Raw genomic sequence first — 23,566 nt, forward strand, 5'->3', positions numbered from 1 at the left:
GCAATTATAACGCCCAACATATTGTAACACTGTCATTAAGTCATAGCTTCCAGTTTTTTGTTAACACCTGACAAAATTAAAACGTTTGTTTCTGTCAACGGTTTTATTCAAACCGAAATAGTGCTACATTCATATAACGAGTCAAAATAAGACAAAAAATACCGAAGTATGCAATGAATGATACAACGTGTATTTAATTCAATCGGTTTTTAGTTTTCAACGCGTTTGACCGTTGCTTTGATTTTTTGTAACCGTCAATATACAATAAACATTTGTGAAGTGATAATTTAGTGAATATTGTCAAAATGAAATCCGCAAAATCGAAACAGAGACTAAACGAAATGCGGACTCCGGCGAGAAGTAAACAAAACTTAAATCAGGGCGAACGAGATCCTGTTCAAGTTTTCTGTCGATTGCGACCTATGCAACGAGATACAGATATATCATGTATAAAAATAATATCGCCTACAACTGTGCTGATGTCACCTCCAGCGTCAGCGATAAGCTACAGGAATGAAGGTAATAGAACTATGAAGTATACATTCAAAGAAGTGTTCCCGCCAGAAGCGAATCAACAAGAAGTTTTCGATAAAGTCGCTTTACCATTAGTGGAAGGTTTGATTAAAGGTAAAAATGGTTTATTATTCACATATGGTGTAACAGGCAGCGGAAAGACGTTCACAATGACAGGCGAACCCCTAAACTGTGGTATTTTGCCACGATGTTTGAATATTATATTCAAAAGTATAAACGAACTCCAGGCGCATAAATATATCTTTAAACCTGATAAAATGAACATGTTCGATATTCAATCTGAAGCAGAAGCTATGCTGGAGAGGCAGCAGGAGTTACACAAGTTCAAAAGTGGTAAAAAAAATAATTCAAACCCCGATTTAGCTATGTCAGATACCGATTTAACTAAAATTGAAGGTGTGAACGAAGACAATCAGTATGCTGTGTTCGTTACATACGTAGAAATTTACAATAATAGCGTTTTTGATTTGTTGGAAGATGGACCGGCAATTTGTAAAAATTTACCTGTAAAAATTATTAGAGAAGACGCAGCACATAACATGTATGTGCATGGCGTAACTGAAATAGAAATTAAGTCGGCAGAGGAAGCATTTGATGCTTTCTATTTGGGTTTGAAACGTAAACGAATGGCTCACACAACTCTCAATGCAGAATCGAGTAGAAGTCATTCCGTTTTCACAATCAGGTTGGTGCAGGCACCAGTTGATGAGATGGGCGAGGCTGTGATACAAAATAAGAAGTTCCTATCTATTAGTCAGCTCAGTCTTGTTGATTTAGCTGGAAGTGAACGAACAAACAGAACTAAAAATACTGGACAGAGGTTAAGAGAGGCGGGGAATATTAACAAGTCATTAATGACATTAAGAACTTGCATGGAAGCTTTACGAGAGAATCAGATCAATGGTACAAATAACATGGTGCCGTACAGAGAATCTAAAATTACACATTTGTTCAAAAACTTCTTTGAAGGAGAGGGTCAAGTTAGGATGGTCGTTTGTGCAAATCCAAGAGCCGAAGATTATGATGAGACCCTCCAAGTTATGCGGTTCGCTGAAATGGCAGCGGAGGTTGAGGTTGCAAAACCACAAATCACAGATGTTGCTGCTACCATTGGTTTAATGTCTGGTCGTAGAAAAGCTAACAGGCTATTTAACACAGCTAGAGACAACATCATTAGACCCGAAGCTAAGGATCTGGAACTGGATTTAGGGCTTGTTTACAGCCTCGGCCCTGACTTTCCTAGTCTGGAACTAAATAGCTCTCAAGCATCACATATCATTAAAGAGCTGATGGCACATTTGGAAATGAGGATTAACCGTAGGGAGACACTAAAAAGAAGCAAGGCTATTAAGGATGAAAGATTAAGGTCTGCTCTATTAGAGTTAGAGAAAGAGTCTTTAGAAGTAAGAAGTGAAAATGCCTCTTTGCGTGGTCAGTTAGCGTCAGCGGAGCGCCGTGTTAGGGCTCTAGAAGAGAGACTTACAGCTACTGAAAATGCGTCACTATCTCATCAGAGAAAATTAGCTGAAATGACTGAATACACATCTTCATTGAAACGTGACTTACAGGAAAAGGAATTACTTCTTAGCCAAAACAAATTGGACAAGGAGAAACAAAAGAAAATTCTAGAGCGTAGATATCATCACAAAATCGCCGCTGAACATGAGAAAGCCAAGGAAATCAACTCTGAAAAAGAGCGATTACGAAATGCGATTGAAGAGAAGGAAAATCGCTTGAGAATCATAGCGGAGGCTTTAAATGGTGATCGTGGGGATAACGTTGATAGTCACAAACATACAGGAGAGATGGGCGCTCAGACCAGTGTGCGGGATTTTACACCTGGATCTACACCGAGGGCGTTACCAGCACATTTGTTAACGCCTTTCAGCTCTGCACCACAAACGAGAGAAACAAGAGATACTCCAGCATCATCGCGACGTGGAGTCGCCATCGCCAACCCACGTCATAGACGGTCACTTTCCGCAGACGGTAAAGGTTGGGTTGAACACGCACCAAATAAAATCGTTCCAATGGGTACAGTTATGAAGCCAAATATAAACAACAGCAAGTTTGTCAACAAACTGACTAATGTTAAAGACATCGCTAACTCCAAGTCATCGAAATACTGTCTTATTTCCCAAGAACAAGACACAGACGGGGAGCTAGAGACAAAACTGTACAAAGGAGACATTGTACCAACATGTGGTGGAGGTGCTCAAGTTATATTCAACGATGTTGAGATGTTGAAGCAGTTTTCGCCAACAAAAGAACGCGAATCTTCTAGAAGGACATCCGGTAATTGCGCTAGACATTCAGCGAAAAGGCGGGAAACAGGTAGTTCGCCGCCTCAAACACCATCAAACACGAGTAAGAAACAGAGAGTCGACGATGAATAAATTGAGTCGAAAATTGAATTAACTTTCGACGACAGTATTTGATTTACGAAGGGAAGTGTAATACACGCTTCCTGCTTACTACGAGTCGATTTAAATTGCTTTAACGCACCTCACAAGAGTTTGGAATGAACTTGAGTTGATGATATTATATAAGCTGTGACATTCTTGAAACTTAGAATTTATACCTCATATAAACCTACTATTATTGTTATTAAGTATTTTAATTTAGTTACTAGCATTGTTTGCATTAATATTGGCGTATTGAAGTTCAATTAACATAATTAAAAAGTTATCATAATTTTATTCATTAAATTTGCGTATTGCTCAAGTAATCAATTTTGTATTTTTTTCTTGTGTTTTTGGACATTTTTCTTTGTTGTCTAAAAATTGTCTGTGATTATGTAAATGTTTAGTATATCCATTTAATAAGTACTTAAACAAAAAGATATTAGGGTATTTTTTGTTTTTTTTTCTTTTTCTTTCTTTTCTTTTTTTTTGTGTACATACAGGACAGATATGTACAGCCGAAAAAAATAATAGTTTATATGAATAAAAAAATTAAATAGAGCTGTTTATTGAAGTTTATATATGTATTATATTTTTACTACATCAAGATAAATTGTTTGACTATTAGTGCAGGATTTATATCTTTTTCTTGACATATTTTTTGTGTGTAGTTAATAGAATCTCGAGTACAAATTTTTAACTTGATTTAGAAATAATTTTTAATTATAAGTCTGTTTATTACTAATATATAAAAGTACTTAATTGTTTTCACTTAACTTTTCTTGTATATTATAAGTTGTATTTCTAGAAGTAATGTTGTACATTGTAACATTTACTGTATTTTTTGGAAGTGTATTAAATACCTTTCTGGAGGGTTATTGTGTTTTTATTTAGCATCATAATATATTTTAAAATTTTGATTTACTTTTAAATTTTTCGTCTAGATATAAATATTATGGATTTATTGATTTTAAACAACAGTGTAAAAAAGTATCTTAAAGAAAGTGCAAGTAATTATTTATTAATATTACTTCTATATATCAATACTAGCAACCCGCCTAGGCTTCGCACGGGTACATTGCTGATAATAAATATAAAATATGAAATAAATATATAATATATGCGCAAAAAAATTGTTTATTTACGACATCACATTAGAAACCTCTAAAACTATCAGTGTTCATCTACTATGTTATGCATGTATTATACATATAAATCTTCCTCTGGAATCACTATTTACTGAAAAAAAAACGCATCAAAATCCGTTGCGTAGGTAGGTGTTAAAGATCTAGCATACAGACAGCAGGAAGCGACTTTGTTTATACTATGTAGTGATAAAATCATACATTATACTATTACTATATTTTTCTAATAAAAAAACGCAGTAAAATTACTAGTTATAAAATAGCCAATAAAAAATCTAAAACTTAAAATTATTTTTATTATAGAAACAAAAATATAATCCAGTTTTTGAGTCAGGACTAAGTAAATTAGCAAACAAAAAGAGAAAATTAAGCTTATCTTAAAGAAACGAAAAAAATAAATAATTAGAACGCATTTATACTGTGTAACCCAGTTTTAAAACATATACACTCTTCGGCCTGTGTATTTCAAAGCCAGCAGTTGGATGGTTATCCCGCCATCGGTCAGCTTTTCGAGTTCCAAGATAGTAGTGGGACTGTGTTATCCCTAGTCGCCTCTAACGACACCCACGGGAAGAGAGGGGGTGGCTATATTCTTTGTTGCCGTAACCACATAGCCAGTTTTAAAAACCAAACAAGTATTTATTTATTTCTTATGGTTGCATTCCACCATGCGCTAAGGTTTGATTTCTCCTTTATCATAATTTTTTTTTTGTATCAGGGAAGTCCAAACAAATAAAAGGTACACAATCAATTAAAACATGTACTTAAAAAAATAAAATTCTCCCAAGTCATAATCGGATCGGTCGGTGAAAAAGTCTTCGTATTTTCTATTATAGTTGAAAATGCAATAAAATCTTTTCGATTGTCTTGTTCGTAATTTGTAACTATTTTTAATATCATGAAAAGGTGACATTTTGAAAATAAAATTTAAAATTAAAAAACAGTTTTCCACCAGTTTGCATTTGTTTTTCTGTCTGCCAAGATGGGTGATTTTAAGAAATTCAATACATTTTAAAGCCACTTTAAAAATGGGAAAAATAACGACTTTTTGAAGAAGTGGAGCTAGATCGATATTTAAGAAACCTTACTTTGAATCTATTATTTTAAAATTCTCGTATCGCGGTGTTTGTAGTTAAAATCCTCCGAAACGGCTTGATCGATTCTCATGAAATTTTGTGTGCATATCGCGTAGGTCTGAGAATCGAACAACATCTTCGACCCCCCCCCCCCCTTTAATGTTAAAGGTAGTCCACCCCTAATTTTTTTTTTAATTTTTAGATAAATTATTTATTTTTTATTTTATCATGATTTGGCGTTGAAAAATACATACAACCCTAAATTCACCCTTGTACCACCAACCACGTTTGCCGAGTCAGCTAGTTTCTATATAAAATACGAAGAAACTCTTTCCCCGACCTTATATTTCAAGGGATTTGAATGTTTTTACCCACCAATTTGTACGCATGCATCCTTAATTCTTTAATACTAGTATTTGCTAGATACAATCAACCAAAATTACCCTTATAACTTCAGGGCAGGCGTAGTGTGGACTCCCACACGAGGTCTCCAGTAGTGATCCAGCGGGTTGTAAGGAAGCCATGCCGAAATCGGCTATTTTAATATTATTCCGCTCATCTAATAATAAGTTTTCTGGTTTGAGATCACGATGACTGAAACAGAGAATAGCAATATATATTTTCTGGAAGTGGTTGGTTTAATAAACGTATTATTTCTATTAATTTAGTATAATAGTGACTGATTACGAGCTTATCATTTTTTTTGCTGGTTCTTCTTAAAATCTTTGTTCTTATATAGGTACTGATAGAATGTTCGTATATTTTAGCCATAGGTATTTACAAAAAGGCCTTTTAAAAAAAATACCTATTGCTAAAATTTACGTATTGTTTCTGGGCTTTTTGGCTCATAGAAATGGTAAAAACATTTGTATCCAGCTAATCCGCTCGGCTTTACCCACGTTGACATTAACTGTTAGATAAGTATTTCCGATTTCTTACCATATAGAATGACTGTGACAAAAATCTAGCGCTGATATTATTTGTCGAAAGAACCGCCTGGCCTCTTTCGGCGTAAGTCTGCCTTTCTTCACTAAGTAGTCGAAGAGTTCTCCTCCGCTGACATGCTCCAACACTAGATATCTGGTGGAAAATAAAGTGCTTTCTGAAACATTTCTACATTCCATGTATCGTTTCTATGTTTAGGTCTCTTCTTGCCAAGTTACCACTTCCAACAATCTCTTTTCAAATAATAAATTTGGCTATGCCGATACCTAGGTAAGTAGATATACAAATGTTACGCAAAATTTATTATTTTTTCTTACATAGAATAGACGACGTAATGAAGTAATAAATATATTATTAATTTTGAAAAAAAAGTTGCAATAGTTTATTAAAAAATACCTAGATCGACTTTCATCACTAATTAAAATAATTATGGTATCTTATATAGGATTGTACTACTACACAAACAGCAACGACTAAAATGAACAAATAAAACCATGTACCAAAGTGTGAATTAATTTCGGCTCAATGAACTCCAGACAAGATAAATAAAATGGTGTTCAACCTACCCTCTTAATTTAGTTATTATAGTTATTCCTATCCCGTATTTTAGTGAGTATTTTATGCCTAAATAAACTTCTAAGACTCAACGATCTAAAATAAATTGCTTGAAATATTTTTTATTAATGGATTCTAATACCCTTTATAAGATTTGCAATAAAAACGGTTCTTATATCGCTGGACTTGTTAAAAAATTGAGAAAAATACAGTAATGGCCTGAAGATGAAGGTATATGTATCTATCTTTTTGTACGTAGTTGTCTCTATTTTTGGAGATTGTAAGAAATACCTTAGTGATAATACCGCCTTTCCACTTTTTTTAAGTTATCATCATCATCATTTCAGCCTATTTCACGCCAAAAATGGCGTGAACTCATGTATTTTGCCCACAGTCACTACACTGGGCAGGCGGGTTAGTGACCGCAGGGCTGGCTTTGTCGCGCCGAAGACGCGCTGCCCGTCTTCGGCCTGTGTATTTCAAAGCCAGCAGTTGGATGGTTATCTCGCCATCGGTCGGCTTTAAGTTATAATATTGCTATTTTCCTTATGTAATTTTAAATTAGCAATAAAGTATTAAATAATAATAATAATAATAATGACAATCATGTAACGTAAATATGTCAATGCTATTAATATATAAATACAAGTCTAAAACTCGCACGTATAACATCGGCTCTACAAAAAAAAATTCTTAAAAAATAGAATTTCGAGCCGCGTGTGTTCAAAAAGTGGTGACCGCGATAGTATTAAGTGTAGTCATCAAGTGTAAGTGTTCGCAAGTCTGTGGAGTCCCTGGTTCCCGTATCATCAGCGTCGGAACTTCAGAGCCTTGGAAGGCGTAGAAAAACCGCGAGCACGGACTTGAAGAATTGATAGTTTGTAGCCGCCGGTGAGACCTACCGTTTGACATATCTCTTGTCTCTCTAGGGGTCTTGGTTCTCGAAATATAAGCATCTAAAGTGAGCGTACATAGCCTCTCTATAGAGGAACAACATCCACGTGCCCGCCAGGCCGGCGCCGACGAGACCCAAAAAAAAAAAAAAACAACTTCACTTAGAGACAGAGTCACGTACGTCACGAACATCACGTGCGCCTTACAAACGACGCGACTGACGTAACGGCGCTCCACCGACGGCAATCGATCTGTCGAGGATTCGGCCCCACCATCTGCAGACCAGCTCTGAGGAAGACCAGCTCGCGGGTAAGAATCCAGCGAAAACCGAGCTCCCTATTTCGCACCCCCCCTTGCTGCGGTTCGTTAGAACCGTAGTAACGAGACCCTTCCACACCCCCAAACTCCTAGGAACCACCCCCTACCCCCTGAATACTACCCCCTAAAAATTATAATTAGTCCCCAAAACTCGGTGTTGGGGCTCATTCAAGAGGGGAAAACCTGAGGAGTAACCTCCTATATATACCTGCCACCCCTCCCCCCCATACCAATTGTGGCCCCCCCCCTAAATCAACGCCCCACGAGACCTCCCCCCCCGCGCTTGGTTGACCTCACCCCCGCGGGCCATACCTCAGGAACCAGCAGGGATAGATACCCCGTGTTTGGTATCAATCAACTCGGGAGAAGAAGAAGAACAACTTGGCTCCAACAGAATTACCGGATTCAACACCTTGGGAACGGGACACTCTAAACAACAACAACATTCATCACTACCGGTCACCACAACCGTCGAACTTGGTACTCCACGAGGAAGCAACGACATCGGCGTCCTCGTGCCACTGCAACATCGGCGTCGCACCATCCTTGCGCCGCGTGAGTCCCTAAGACCGACCGACCGACCTTCATAAATTAATTTATTATTGTCTTCTTTTGTTTTCTTTTTCTTTTCTTTTTTTTTTATTTATTAGTAGTCAACTGTACTTATAGATTTGTATATAAACTAGCACGTAAGTAGTTAATAAGCAATGTCTTCCGGAATCCAGATACTTCTTCTGGAATCCAGATAGCCCAGATAAAAACAGATGAAAATTGTATGAAAATTTTAGAATCCATCGTTTTTATTTGGAATTTTCAGCAGGGATAGGTAATATTTAATCATTCTAGTGTGATTTTTATCCAGCAGCAGTTAATCTATAAAAAAGAGTTATGAACCTAATTTTAAGCCACGAAGGCCGTTGTAGACCCTGTATAATTGATACAGTTTTAAGTACCTCCCTGGTCAAACTTAGCGCTATAATACTGTAGGTTATTTGCATAAATCCCTTTGTGATTTTAATCTGGGTTTTAATGATTCAGATCGTTTATTTTTTATTGTGCCGTCATTCATTTCTATCAAATAAGTATGCAGTAAATAACAATTATTAAAAAAAAAAACATGAATGTAAAACAACGTTTAGTAATGAAATTACAGACTTGGCTTCGGCTTTACTTTACCAGTCATCGAATCAGAAGAAAAATAAAGTTACTTCAGACTTGGCTCCGGCCTTTTGATATATCAGAACGAAACTTACAAATTCAAACTAGGCTGTATGGATTATAGTCCTTTGCCTTTCCCTATTGGGGATAAATTTTAAAACAACAACAACAACGTTTAATAAGACTTTTTTAGTATCTGTAGTCATTTAAAAATCTTGGCAAAACTTCACCATCCAATTTACAGCGCCAACGTCAGTCTCTCAACGTTATTTTATCAATAACAATTCCTTTGAGCAGATAAGAATAATAGGATTATAAAGAAAATTGCCTTTCTGCTAATAACCCTTGTTAATAAGAATGTTATTACGTTAATTAATTTGCAAGCAATAGGCGGGTATCTGAAACTGTAGCTTTGTTATTATATTATAAGCAAAATATTTTTAACCGACTTCAAAAACGAGGTTACTCGGGATACCTTCGTCGTTTATGAACAGATTTTGATTTGATGATGAGATGATGATAAAATCCCAGAAAAATCGAGGGAAACCCTCAAAAATTGTAGTGTCCACTAATGCGTTTGTAATTTTTTTTAGTCAACTACGTTGTATTACGTGTCGATGTAATTGAAGTCGGTTTTTTTTTCGTTTGCGAGCAAATACAATACTACTTATTAAACGTGAATTGAATGTTTGATTTTTAAACACTACGGTAATAACTTTAGAAGTTTGACTTTACTCTGTAACGTTACTTTTGCGTATTTGCTGATTCGTAGATTTAGGCACATTCCAATTTTGTAAGTTCTCTTTAAATATGAACAATTGTTTATGATGCTCTTCTACACTTTGGCTCTCGTTTTAGAGGGGGGGGGGGACGTGGCTACCATGGCATCCATTAGAAGAATTTAATTAGAAAGATACTGCGCTGCCGCTACTATTAAATTTCCGTTCGAAATCATAGATCCGAAGCTACTTCAAAGTTAAATACGAAATTATTTGACATTGTAATTTCAATATCATCATTACAGCTTATACAGTCCACTGCTGGACATAAGCCTCCACAAGTTAACGCCAAAAATAACGCGAACTCATGTGTTCCGCCCATAGTCACCACGCTGGGCAGGCGGGTTGGTGACCGCAGTACTGGCTTTGTCGCACCGAAGACGCTGCTGCCCGTCTTCGGCCTGTGTATTTCAAAGCCAGCAGTCGGATGGTTATCCCGCCAGATGGTAATTTTAATAGCTCCGCCATTATTTTCAGGGTAAACTTCTTTAGGCACGCTTGACTTGCGGAGTGAGGTGGTACATGAGTGACGAGAGCGTTACGAAAAAAGTTATCGGGTGAGGCGAACGGAAGTTGAGAGGGAGATATAAGTTACATAGTGAAGATAGAAAGACAGAGAGAGTTACGTTTCGTACAAAAAATTACAGTTATGTACGAAGGCAACTAAAGAGGTTTTACATCAGTCGTGTTGTCTAAAGCACGCTCGTTTTTTTTTTTTTGTAAATGATAATACTTACAAATATTTCTTATTTTCATAGACGTCTGATAGACCGAGTACATGCGGATGTTCAATAAGTTTCATAATAGCTATTTCTCGTTCCACCTGAAAATAAATAGCGATAAATTAGAAATTATTTACTGATTACTATCACACTTACCATAATTATTGGTTATAATATTTATATTACTCCGCTAATAAGTCATAGCAAGGCTTTATACGACTGGGTCTGTAAACAAGCGTTTAGTCCATCTGATGATAAGCGGTTATCATAGCCGAGATGCCTGGAACACCAGAACCTGGTAAAACATCTAACGCCCAGCAAAGTGAGTAAGTGTCCGATAGTTAAGATGTAAACTAATTACAACATACGACCATTTTAATTTGTTAAGTCTGCCATTCAAATCATGATTATCGCTTAAGTGGCTAATTGGTCTAAATCTAAAGAAACAGACGCTCGTAGCTTGCCCTTGTTGAGAAGGTCAGGTGCAATCGTTGTGTGTAAAAACATCTGACCTTTGAGCCCTTTGGGTCTAAGTAATAATAATTTGGATTAGGATAATGTAATCGTTAAAACATTATTATAGTACAGCATAAGTTCAATAAACTTTACCGTGTACCATAGTTACAGATTTTCATTAACAAAAGTTAGAAGTAGTTTAAAATTTACCCAACAAAAGTTATAACAATAAAGTAAGCTGAAAATAATTTGAGCAACTATCTGTACTTCTATGTTTAAATATATCATAAAGATGTGAGATTTGATTTTTTATTAAAAAATTTTTATTAATATTTATTACACAACTTAAAATAACATTTTTTGCGTAATAATAACTTATTTTAAGGTGACCAGAGCTCCTGGGGGGATTGGGGATTGGGTCGGCAACGCGCTTGCGATGCTTCTGATGTTGCAGGCGTCTATAAGCTACGGTAATCGCTTACCATCAGGTGAGCCGTACGCTTGTTTGCCGACCTAGTGACATAAAAAAAAAAAACTTGCTATAAAATATTATTATAGAACCTTCTCCGAAACACGCTGCCTCTTGTGGTATAAGTAATGTTCTAATCGGCTCAGTAGTTTTCGCAGTATAACCTAACAAAAAAAAAACCCGGCTCTCTATTCATTAATATAGATAGATAAAACAAATTTCCTGGGATCTATTTTTGGTCACAGGTAGGTTTAAAATAGGAACTCCTTCGAAGCAGCTCGGCTGATTTTCATGATTTTTTTAATATATTCGGTGGGTATGAGAATGGATCGCATTTCCACTCGTATTACATAACGCTAATGATTAGAGTGGCCCTGTCTAGAAAATTGTTTCAGATTTTTTTGATCAATTTTTTTTTTGATCGATTGATTCAGTCTGTGACATCTTATGGCTGAGCACCTCTTTCTCCGGGCAGGAGAAGGGTTAATTTTTGATATAACATAAAAAATACGTAATTCTTAAAATTTTCAAGATGGCAGAATAATGTTTAGCAGCTCAGCTTGTGTTTAATAGTTCTTTTGCCAAACTGCGCGTTGTCACGCACGTCAATATTGTGTTTTTTTAACCGACTTCCAAAAAAGGAGGAGGTTCTCAATTCGACTGTATTTTTTTTTATGTATGTTACATCAGAACTTTTGACCGGGTGGACCGATTGCGACAATTTTTTTTAATCGAAAGGTGGTTTGTGTCAATTGTCCCCAATTTATTTGAGATCTAAAAACTACTTTTCGAGTTATATCTAATAATGCGTTTTTACTTGACGCTTTTTTCGTCGACCTGCGTTGTATTATACCGCATAACTTTCTACTGGATGTACCGATTTTGATAATTCTTTTTTTGTTGGAAAAAGAGTATCCCTAGTTTGGTACCATGATAAGGAAACCAGGATCTGATGATGGGATCCCAGAGAAATCGAGGGAAACTCTCGAAAATCCGCAATAACTTTTTACTGGGTGTACCGATTTTGATAATTTTTAATTTAATCGAAAGCAGATGTTTATCATGTGGTCACATATAAATTTTATTGAGATCTGATAACTACTTTTTGAGTAATCTTTGCGCGTAGTTACTTGACTATTTTTTCGTCTACGTAATTGAATGTCCATGTAATTAAAGTCGGTTTTTTTTTCGTTTGCGAGCAAACACAATTATTTTTTCAAAAAAACAATGCCTCTTTACAATATTTTAAGACAACATTTTGCGGTATTAATAATGGTCTAATAGAGAAAAGTTATTTATTATAAATTGTACTAACATTGTTAAAAGGTCATCACACTATTATGACATCATTCCGACAAAACTGAATTACTAATACAGGTACAGCATATCCACAAATACATATAATTATTATTAAAAAAGTTTGCAATAAAGCTATTGTCCACTAATTAATCATTATGCATTTTACAGGGTCCTGTTACCCATTGGGTACTCTAAACAAGTATCAAGGGCCCCACAACCAATTAGTCTCCCTAGATTCTGTCAGATTAGCATCAATCAAGTGCTACTACAGACTTATTTTTCAATTTCTGAAATGTAAATTAGTGACTACATTTTTTTCTTACCTTCATAAGTACAGATTCACTAAGTTTTTCTCGATTGATAATTTTGATGGCCACCTTTTTACCAGTCACGCAGTGCACGCCGAGTTTTACGAGACCTGAAACAAAGAAACATTTATATTAAATAAAATCTCGAAGAGATTCTTTTTGTTTAGTAATTGTATATAAAATAGTTTATATCGGCTCGTGCTGTGCCTAAAGAACTATTCTTCTGGTAATTGCATGCCTGGCTTCTGCGATACAAGCTGTGCTTAGTGCAGATGCCGTTAGAAATAAGTTCATTGTATAGTCTTTCATGGTAATAAAGATTATTATTATTTCAAACATTTTCTTAACCCGTCCATCTAGGTTACAATTTAATTAGCGTTTATTAAACACCCACTTTTGTTTACAGTTTATAAATTTTATTTATTACATTTACATTTTATGTATGCATTTTCTTTGTGTGTAAATGATCATGAATATGTATTTGTCACAATCTTTGTTAATTTTTTTTTTTAATTTTTAAATGTAGATTTTCTATATTTCCCTGTGCAAACATTGAAAACTATTGACATTGTATCGTTTTGCATTATAATAATTTTATTCAATTAACACGTAATTAAAAGCGATCATAATTTTTATTATTTTATGTCGAAAAAATGAGTTTCTAAGTAGGGAAACTAAAGAGAACCAAATTTAATGTATCAATTCATGAATAAATTATGTGATAAAATACTCCTTTATTACATTACTTTTACAATCGTAACTATGGCCTTTCGTTCCGATTCTTTTCTGCAGAATCTACATTTCGAATCGGTACCTAATCGTTCAGTCTAACTCTAGTGCTACCATTTTGGATTGTCATAGTATTTACGAGTTTTCGAAACAACAACACTTGGATCTTATCGGAAGTAAAAAAAAAACGATCAAACATTGAAGCACCAGAATCTATTTAATATAATATATCACTTATCTTTTTTTGGCGCTACCATTAAACAGCATCGAACGTATAAGACTAAATTCGTCAACTTGTCATTGTGTTATGATAGCGTCATAGTAGTGTCAAAATGACGATGTATTATTATCAAGGGATTACACTTGAAATATTAGAATTGACCTCGTTAATCCAGTATAATAAAAGCTTTGCAACTACGGCAATGTATGTTTCTTAATAGAGGCATTTAATGTGAACCTAATAGCCACTTAATGCGACCTCTTTGAAAGAACTGCTCTGATTCTTTGAGATTGCCAATTAAAGACCGTGTTAGTCTTCTTACTTAAAAAGTAGGTTACAATAGCGATGACAATATCACAACGAATGATGTGTTGGTTAGTTGATTAATCCGGCACGCATCTTCATTTGTGGTGTAATTTGCCTCAAAATGAATCAATAATAAGTGAATTCTTTAAAAAAAAATCTTTAAATTAACTTAAGCTAATTAACAAAATATCAAAAAGTTTTAATTAGCGTTATTATATAGCCAGAGCTTCGTGGGAGAGTGGGAATAGGGGACGACAACGCAATGGCGATGGATGGATGTTTTTGGGGTTGCAGGCATCCATAGCATACGGTATTATAGTTAAAAAGTATGATTATGTATATCAGTCGGTTTTTACATAAAGCATAGGGATTTCAATTACTAACAGATGACTGTGTGAGTATATCAAATGTATTTAATTTATTTAAATTTATCATAATCGCTAATAATATAATAAATATCACGCTACTCCAACGCGGGTTGGCGGATAAATTATGATAATAAAACAAACTTATTTGTTAGTATAACTTGGGTATCTTCAAATTAAGAGTGAACAGGCATCTTCTAGGCAAGCGCGCACCATCTTAGCATCATCAGCATCAGCATGCATCTTCACTTACCATCCAGTGAGATCGCAGTCAAGCGCTAGTCTATATATTTAAAAAAAGTTTCAAAACCAAACAATAATCATCTCTAAAAGGGTGACTTCACGTTTTGCAATCAATTCTGAAAACGGCGTTACACTTATTGCTTAGAGATATGTACTCTTGTTTGGACTAACGAGCCACTTAGAGTTTTCTAATTGAGAATTGAAGATCGACGATTTGCCTCTAACTGACATGACTCACTCGAAATTAAGCCTTCAGTGATTGATGTTGCACGAGTGATTCTCATTCTTAGCTATTTCAAAAAAGATGGTAAGGTAAGCTATAAGAGGGTAGTTACATATCTTTTTGTAAAATCAAAGAATCTAAAAATTGTTATTCAAGTAGGCTTCATGCAACTCTTTGGATCGGGCTTTTACAAATTATTTTTTTATTTTATTAGTCTAATAAATTTATTATTTTTACTGTATAACTGACTATTCTTGACTATTGTAAAAAGGTTTTGTAAGATCCTAGTAATTCAAGTAATATAAAATACCATATAAATTATATGTAAGTAAGGATTTTATTTGTGTTATAGTAAGCTATATTGAAAAGAGATATACTTCTAATTTACTGCGCTACCCCAAGTTTATACGAAAAAATAATTAAGATTTCTTTTATATAAAAACTTCGACGGAGTTGTACAACATTGGAAAGTTTTAAATGAAGTTATCAAGAAAAATAAAATTCCAATGAAACGCGCGATTCCAGTATTCTTTGAATGAGGGTATTTCTTGAGAGTAGTTATTTCATTTAATAAATCTTATAAATTAACTGAACCGTCGAGAATTATTTATTATTATGGCAAATAATAGAAAACCTATAGAACAAAATTTATCTGTCCGATAAAGAAGAATTTGGGAGTTTCTGAACTACTTTTAATAATAATAATAAAAACTCTTCATTGTAAACCAAGCTATAATTAATATTACATTTGAAAGAAGTAAAAAAAAAGTACAAAAGCAGTCTTATCAATAAAGAGATCTCTTCCAGGCAGCTTTAGAGTAGAGATAATCTTACTGGTAATGGGATAGGTGTACAGTTTTTAGATACATACAAAGAAAGAAGCTGATTTGATAGATTGATGATTAGATATAGTTTGATGGTGTTTCTTCAACAACAACTGGCTCAACTGTAAACATCCTGCTACTAGGTAATAATAATAATAATATTAAATTGTACACCAAAAATAGAAATAATACACAGCAAAGAAAGAAATATTTTAACAATATATCATTACGTACAAAGGGCGGCCTAATCGCTAAAAAGCGATCTCTTCCAGGCGGCCTCAGGGCAAAGGAAATGATCTACAATTACAATAAATTTATAATAAATATTCAAATAACTAAACATATAAACTCATGCATACATACAAACACTAGGTAATGACTATTCTTCACATAAGAGAAGGACTGATTGGTATGAGAAGGAACTCCAATATAGATTGGCGAATAATTTCCTTACAAAGAGTAAAGACCTGCTGTCAGGTGATTGTAGTACTGATCGGAACTGCTGGCTTCATCAAAAAATATTTGGGAGATTAACACACACATACATACCAGAAACAAATATTTGTACAAATAAAGATATCAGCTTCGAATGGTAAGGAAACCTGCTATCTTCGGTATTGAGGCAATATACCACTATACCAGAAAGGTTGTCAATGATGTGTGGTCTTCACTAAAAGGCTCAAACTGTACTAGTAGATCCTGACATGAACGAGCTTAACAAACAAATTAATCAACTTGCAAAAAAAAGACAATCTTAATCTTTTACGTAAATAAATCGTATATGTATTAGATTTGCTCTAAGAGCACTAATAGAAAATCTTATCATTAACTTGGTTATATCTTTAAATTTCATGGTTACTATTCTTTAATGGATTCCTGAGTATTGTCAATTAGTTATAACCTTAGTACGATTTCTAGAAGGGGTTTCGGTCGTCTTATGGGGCTCAAATTGAACTTAAAGTTCTTGGCCAGGTCTTGGTACCCGGTCCTTTAAACCGGTGTCGCAGTGAAGTCAAACCAAAACAGACTCTTCTTTTTTCGAAAAAAAAAAAAAAAAACATAACAAACCTCTTAGACTTTTGAAAAATTTATTATCATAAAGATTACATATTTATTCCGTAACAACTTATTACTCAAAATAAATTCAACATTAATAAAAATTAATTTGATAATCAACCAGAATGAAAGTATAATCACCTCCGTTTGACCATTAAACGAGTCAATGTGGGGTAATATCTGCTCCTAAGTGATTACAGCTTGACCATTTATAAACATGAATATGCGTGGTAGCTACTAACAAACAACATTAACGACATTTACCCCACCAGCAATTAACATAACGGCTTTATGTCAAATTTGTGTTCAGGAAAATGGGTATTTTACTAATCAGGTAGGCCTTTATTGTAATCTAGATATAGAATTTGAATATAAACGAGCTTTCAATGGTTTTGTTTTTTAATTTTAATTTGATAAACTTTCGATTAATACATAGCCTTATAATTGTGTTTGCTCGCAAACGAAAAAACCGAGTTCAATTACATCGACAAGTAATACAACGTAGGTAGACGAATAAATTAAAAAACGGACTAGTCGCCACTATAATATGCGAAGGTCTCCCTCGATTTTTTTGGGACGCCATCATCAGATCCTGGTTTCCTTATCATGGTACCACCCCTGGGATATCTCCTTTCGAACAAAAAAAGAATCATCAAAATCGGTTCGCAAACGACATAATTATCCGCGAACACCCATAAAAAATATATATACGGTCGAATTGATAAACCTTCTCCTTTTTTGAAGTCGGTTAAAAATGTATTAAAAATCGTTAATACTTACTTCTCTAAATATAAAAATAAGAGAAAGATTGTATACTTAAACATTTTTCTATAGTAATAGCTAGTTACAACTAATGAACTAACAACCTCTTCTGGTGTAGTGGTGCTGTAGCCGAATAAAACACTGACGATTTACGGGTTCCATTCTCACTCGGGATGGATATTTGTATTTATACGAATATTTCTTTCCAGTCTAAGCACGTTACGATTAATCATAATCATAACATAAATAATCAGATCACTTTAAGCTGTCGGTCCCGGTTGTTGTCATAAATACGTGGTAGCGATTGTTTACTCATAGTGGAGAATATATCCGCCAATCCACATTGGAGCTGCCCAGCAGTGGGATATTAGTTAAACTTCTGTAAAGTAACTAATAAGTCTCACAGTCTTTCGCATTACGAGATATCCCATTCTAGAAGTTAAGAATCCTACTAAGACTTCTGAATCTTCTAGAACCCTTTTTTACCATATAAAAAACTATGCAACTTCATGTCAATAGTCTAATAATTACCTAAAGTTAGCCTGTAACAAGATAAAATAATCGTTTGTATTAATATTATTATTAATATTGCAGTGTTATTTTAATATTAACATCAAGAGTGATTTGTAAACCAGTTATGGATTACTCGGCGAGTATCCAGGCGATGCCTCCAAGTATCACGTTACTACCAATTAGTGATAAACAGACGGCCGACAGCAATTCGTTCAGTAAGTTTATTGTTTTCAATACTAAGCTGTTTACAATTTGTCAAATAGAAGCAATACTTTAGGTGAAAGATAGATTTAAAATTGATATTTTATAATTGACTTCCGAATCCATCCGCGTAATTTTCGTAAAAAGGGGTACAAAGTTTTTGCTTCACGTATAAATATAGGATTAATAATATCTTGACCAAAATAATTAGCAATCGAAAGTATAATAAATATTTACGTATACTGCAAGTAATTATTATATCGATAATAAATCTTTCAACGTTGGCTGAAGGGATGGGCCCTCGCCAAATTATTATTTAATAACATCGATAAATATCTGAAAATGTAAGCAGAAATGTAGGAACGTACAAATATAATTGTGTTGGCTTTCAAACGGTAACAAGTAAGTACATAGGTAGAGGAAATAATAGTTAAGTAAATACGCGATTTCAAAGATTACTCAAAAAGTACTCATCAGATCTTAATCTTTAAATAGGAATACATGATAAACATCAGCTTTCGTTTAAAAAAAGAACCATCGAAATCTGTCCACCCAGTCAAAATTTCTGAGGTAACACAAAAAAAAAAAAATACGACAACCTCTTCCTTTTTTGAATTCTGTTAAAAATTGTTATTTTTTTTTTTTTTTTGAAGTACCACGGCTTTACAGAAGATCACTATCTAATACTGAACCCAAGGAGCTTAATACCCAAGTAGTAATATATTTTATCTATTCACGTTAAACCACGTCATATAAAAATTGGTATTTTAATGTCTTATGTTGTGTGGCTACGGCATCAAAGAATATAGCCACCCACTCTCTTCCCGTGGGTGTCGTAAGAGGCGACTAAGAGATAGCATAGTTTCACTACCATCTTGGAACTTATAAAGCCGACAGATGGCGGGATAACCATTTAACTGCTGGCTTTGAAATACACAGGCCGAAGGCGTCTTAGGTGTGATAAAGCCAGCCCTGCGGTCACCAACCCGCCTGCCCATTATGGTGACTATGGGCAACACACATGAGTTCGCGCCATATTTGGCGCGAACTTGTGGAGGCCTATGTCCAGCAATAGGCTGAAATAATGAAACGATGAAATGATGATGATAGCTAGTTACCGTCTTTAGTCCTATCTAGGACAATGGATTAATCCGTATGATGTCTGCATTCAATCCTTCAACATCAACCAGTATCGTAAATTTAGTGTAGCGATTGCTTTTTTTTTTTTTTAATATATAGACTAGCGCTTGACTGCGATCTCACCTGCAGTCAAATGAAGATGCAGCCTAAGGTGGTGCGCGCTTGCCTAGAAGACGTCTATTCACTCTTGATTTGCTCGCGTAGATTACATGATTTTGAAAATAAAGAAACTCCTTCATCTATACTAATTTTATAAATTTAAAGAACAAGGCTAGTCTCAGGATCTAGTGAGTTGAATTGGAACAATCTTTTTATGTTGGATAGTCCCTTTATTGAGGAAGGCAATAATTTTTTTTTAATAACTTAGTACGTTTTTTTCCCAAATTAAAGCGGGTGTAATCGCGGAGCATACCTAGTAGTAAATAATTAGTAGATAGGTATTGTGGTCTCATCTCTTTAATATTCTCAGTGATGTTTTTTCGATAATAGAGGGGCCATTACCCTGTTATTATTTTGATTGTATAATTTCTCGATTTGTTTAATGTTAGCTTTGTCAGCGTAATTTATTGAAATAACTAGCTTTTTGCTTACGGCTTCGCTCTCGTGGATTATTTGCTGCGTGGTTACGTCAGTAAGAATATAGCTACCGCCTCTCCTCCCGTAGGTGTTGTAAGAGCTAACTAAGGGATAACACAGTTCCACTACCACCTTGGAACTTAAAAAGCCGACCGATGGCGGGATAACCATCCATCTGCTGTCTCTGAAACACACAGGCCGAAGACGGGCAGCGGCATCTTCGGTGCGACAAAGCTAGCCCTGCGGTCACCAACCCAAGCTTTAATCAAATAGGCGTCAAAAGCACTTTTAATTCGTCATTTTACGAATCAAATTTTAATGTGATTATTATTTTTAAAAGTGAAGCTACCACCGATTCGGAATGAAGATTATGCAGAGAAGAATCGGCAAGAAACTCCGCAGTCTCATCATTTTATAGTCAGTGATATCGAGTTTTTAAAATTGGTCCAGTAGGTTTTGGGTATATCTATTACTACGATTATAACTTAAAAATAGACAGTAAGAATATTTTTCCTCTTTATTATATTACAGATAATAAAAAGCACTTATTTCATACCGGCAGCAATTTTATGACAATCAAAATATCTACATAATCAAATAATCGGTTAAAATATAATGGATTGGAGAGTAATGTAATTTGTTCAATTATCATTTAAGTTAATATTTTAATTTTACATTTGAGAGACAGCTCCGGTAATTGGACACATTTTAAAATTGAGTTATTTTTATTTCAACCGTACCGAGTATGAAATGCGAACAAAGTTTATTATTTGTAGATTTCCATTGTCTAATTTTTCTTTCTAAATGTTTCACCTGTTGACAAAACCGCAGAAGACAAAATATCATCAGGTCATCAGGGTCTGTTTCACCACAATTAATAAACTACAACTGAGATTCACAATTGACTAGCCCGTTGGCGCAGTTTGTAGTGGCCCTGCTTTCTGTGACGCGGGTTGCGGGTTCGATTCCCGCCTGAGTCTGGGTGTAATATAATATTTGTATTAATATATTTATATATGTATTATTTCTATGTATATTTATCAAAAAAAAAATAGTTATAACAGTCGGCTGTTACCTGTAACACAAGCATTGAGTTGCTTACCATAGCAACAGACGACCGTGTGTGTATGTTATATGATATTTATTTATTTAATTCTGAATAGAAATATCCCATAAATACATTGGAATTCTATGGTGAAAAATAACAAATACATCGTAAACATTTATCAATTAAATACCGTCATACGTCATATAGCTTTAATGGCAACGGTAAAACTGGCTAATCTCATCATCTCAGAAGTGTAAAATTTAGGCGTCATTTTTGACCGAAATTAAGCTTGGAATTCACAAGTAAGGAACTAAGCCGTAAGATGTTTTGTGCGATCAGTTCTTTGCGCAGGTTACGAAATATTTTACCTATCCCCACAAAGATTGTGTTAGCAAAAACGATCCTTCTAACTATCCTTGATTATGCCGACACCTGCTATCTTGACCTAAGGGAAGACCAACTTAATAAACTCGAGCGTATTTAAAATCTCTCTATTCGGTTTATTTTTGGGATAAGGGAATATGACCACATCTCTGATTTTCGAAAGCAACTCGGGTGGCTCCCAATTAGGTTCCGCCGAAATACTCACTCTCTATCGCTTCTTTACTGTTCACTGTTCAATCCGAAGACACCTTGCTACTTAAAAGAACGCTTTGAATTATTATCGAATTCTCACGATCGGTCTCTCCGCTCTGATAGTAACCTCTTTCTTACAGTTTCATCTCATTCTTCTTCTTTTTACTCTAACTCATTCTCTGTCCAAGCGCTATGGAATTCTTTACCCGTAAGTATACGGCGTGCACAATCATTAGAGTCATTTATGAGCCATTTGAAAGACCATTACTTAAAGTTGCTATAATATCGTTACTGATTTAGTGCTATATTTCTCTTGTACTCTGTCGTTTATATTCATAATATCTATTAGTTGTTTATATTGTATGTATGTATGTATGTATATATGTATGTATATGTATGTTTATGTATGTACTCTTATATGTAGTTTCATGCCTGTAATTCTATCTATTTAAGTGTATGTATAGTTATATAATTATATGTGTTTACATTTATTATTTTAAAGTACACCTTTATGCCGCTTTATTCATGTCCTGTGCTGTGTGGCTACGGCACTAAAGAATTTAGCCAACCCCTCTCTTCCCGTGGGTGTCGTAAGAGGCGACTAAGGGATAACACGGTTCCACAACCACCTTGGAACTTAAAAAGCCGACCGATGGCGGGATAACCATCCAACTGCTGGCTTTGAAATACACAAGCCGAAGACGGGCAGCAGCGTCTTCGGTGCGACAAAGCCAGTACTGCGGTCACCAACCCGCCTGCCCAGCGTGGTGACTATGGGCAAAACACATGAGTTCACGTTATTTTTGGCGTAAACTTGTGGAGGCCTATGTCCAGCAGTGGACTGTATAGGCTGTAATGATTCATGTCCTTTTTCTAAAGGTTGTCTGGAAGAGATCGCTCTTTAGCGCCTTTTGTACATTCCTTTTTTTTGTTATTAATATTATTATTTCTCGCTTGTTTCTTTTTCTTTTATGTTACTTGTATTGTTTTTGGTTGTACAATAAAGTATATTTGTATTGTATTGTATCTAATCATCAATTGAAGAAAAAACTACTAAAACAGGATAACTGTTTTTAATTGATCTGTTTGTTTGTTTTGTTCATTTTTAATTCGCTATGCAGATGTTTGTCGTGGTCTAGGTGTTTGTGCAGTCCTTGTGGGTCGCCCCACCGTGCCTCGGAGAGCACGTTAAGCCGTCGGGCCTGGTTGTTATCATGTACTCGTGATAGTGATCGCTACTCATAGTATAATATATTCGCCAACCCGCATTGAAGCAGCGTAGTGGATTAAGCTCTGATCCTTCTCCTACATGGAGAAAGAGGCCTATGCCCAGCAGTGGGATATTACAGGTTGAAGCGTACGCGTAACGTTTGTTTGTTACATGTGTGAGTGTGGGGATCTAGTATTCCTAAATCAATTGATTTTATTCTATGTTACCTCCACACACACATACAGGCTGAAGCGAAGCGTATGTTACCGCCTTTACCAATTAACATTTTAGTCTTTATAAAACCGGGGCTAACAGGATTTAATAGGTATCGAAACCACATACTCTTAACCATTATAAATTTTCAATTATTTCAAACAGAAATATTAGTTTAAGTTTTAATATAAATTAATTTATTTAAAATAATAAGTAATATGTATGGTAAATAATTTAGCAAAATAAAATTATCTACACAAAAAAAAACTAATATTTCAATATTACTTCATGTGAACAAACA

The 23,566-nt window shown here is 34.8% G+C and overlaps 2 protein-coding genes across 2 annotated transcripts in view; one reads left to right on the forward strand and one right to left on the reverse strand.

Annotated features, from left to right (window-relative positions):
* Nucleotides 1-23,566, reverse strand: part of LOC123668286 (serine/threonine-protein kinase BRSK2) — a 73,290-nt gene that overhangs the window by 44,583 nt on the left and 5,141 nt on the right. The window contains exons 2-5 of the mRNA XM_045602050.1: nt 13,076-13,170; nt 10,544-10,629; nt 6,097-6,237; nt 5,601-5,751 (exon numbers count right to left, since the gene is read on the reverse strand). Of these exons, the coding sequence (XP_045458006.1) occupies nt 5,601-5,751; nt 6,097-6,237; nt 10,544-10,629; nt 13,076-13,170 (473 nt within the window). The remainder of the gene's footprint in view (nt 1-5,600; nt 5,752-6,096; nt 6,238-10,543; nt 10,630-13,075; nt 13,171-23,566) is intronic.
* On the forward strand, nt 306-2,930 carry LOC123668285 (kinesin-like protein KIF23). Its single transcript, XM_045602048.1, has one exon. It carries the CDS (start codon nt 306-308, stop codon nt 2,928-2,930), a length of 2,625 nt encoding a protein of 874 aa, XP_045458004.1.

This window comes from Melitaea cinxia, chromosome 30 (assembly GCF_905220565.1).
Source record: "Melitaea cinxia chromosome 30, ilMelCinx1.1, whole genome shotgun sequence".
Taxonomy (NCBI): Eukaryota; Metazoa; Arthropoda; class Insecta; order Lepidoptera; family Nymphalidae; genus Melitaea; species Melitaea cinxia.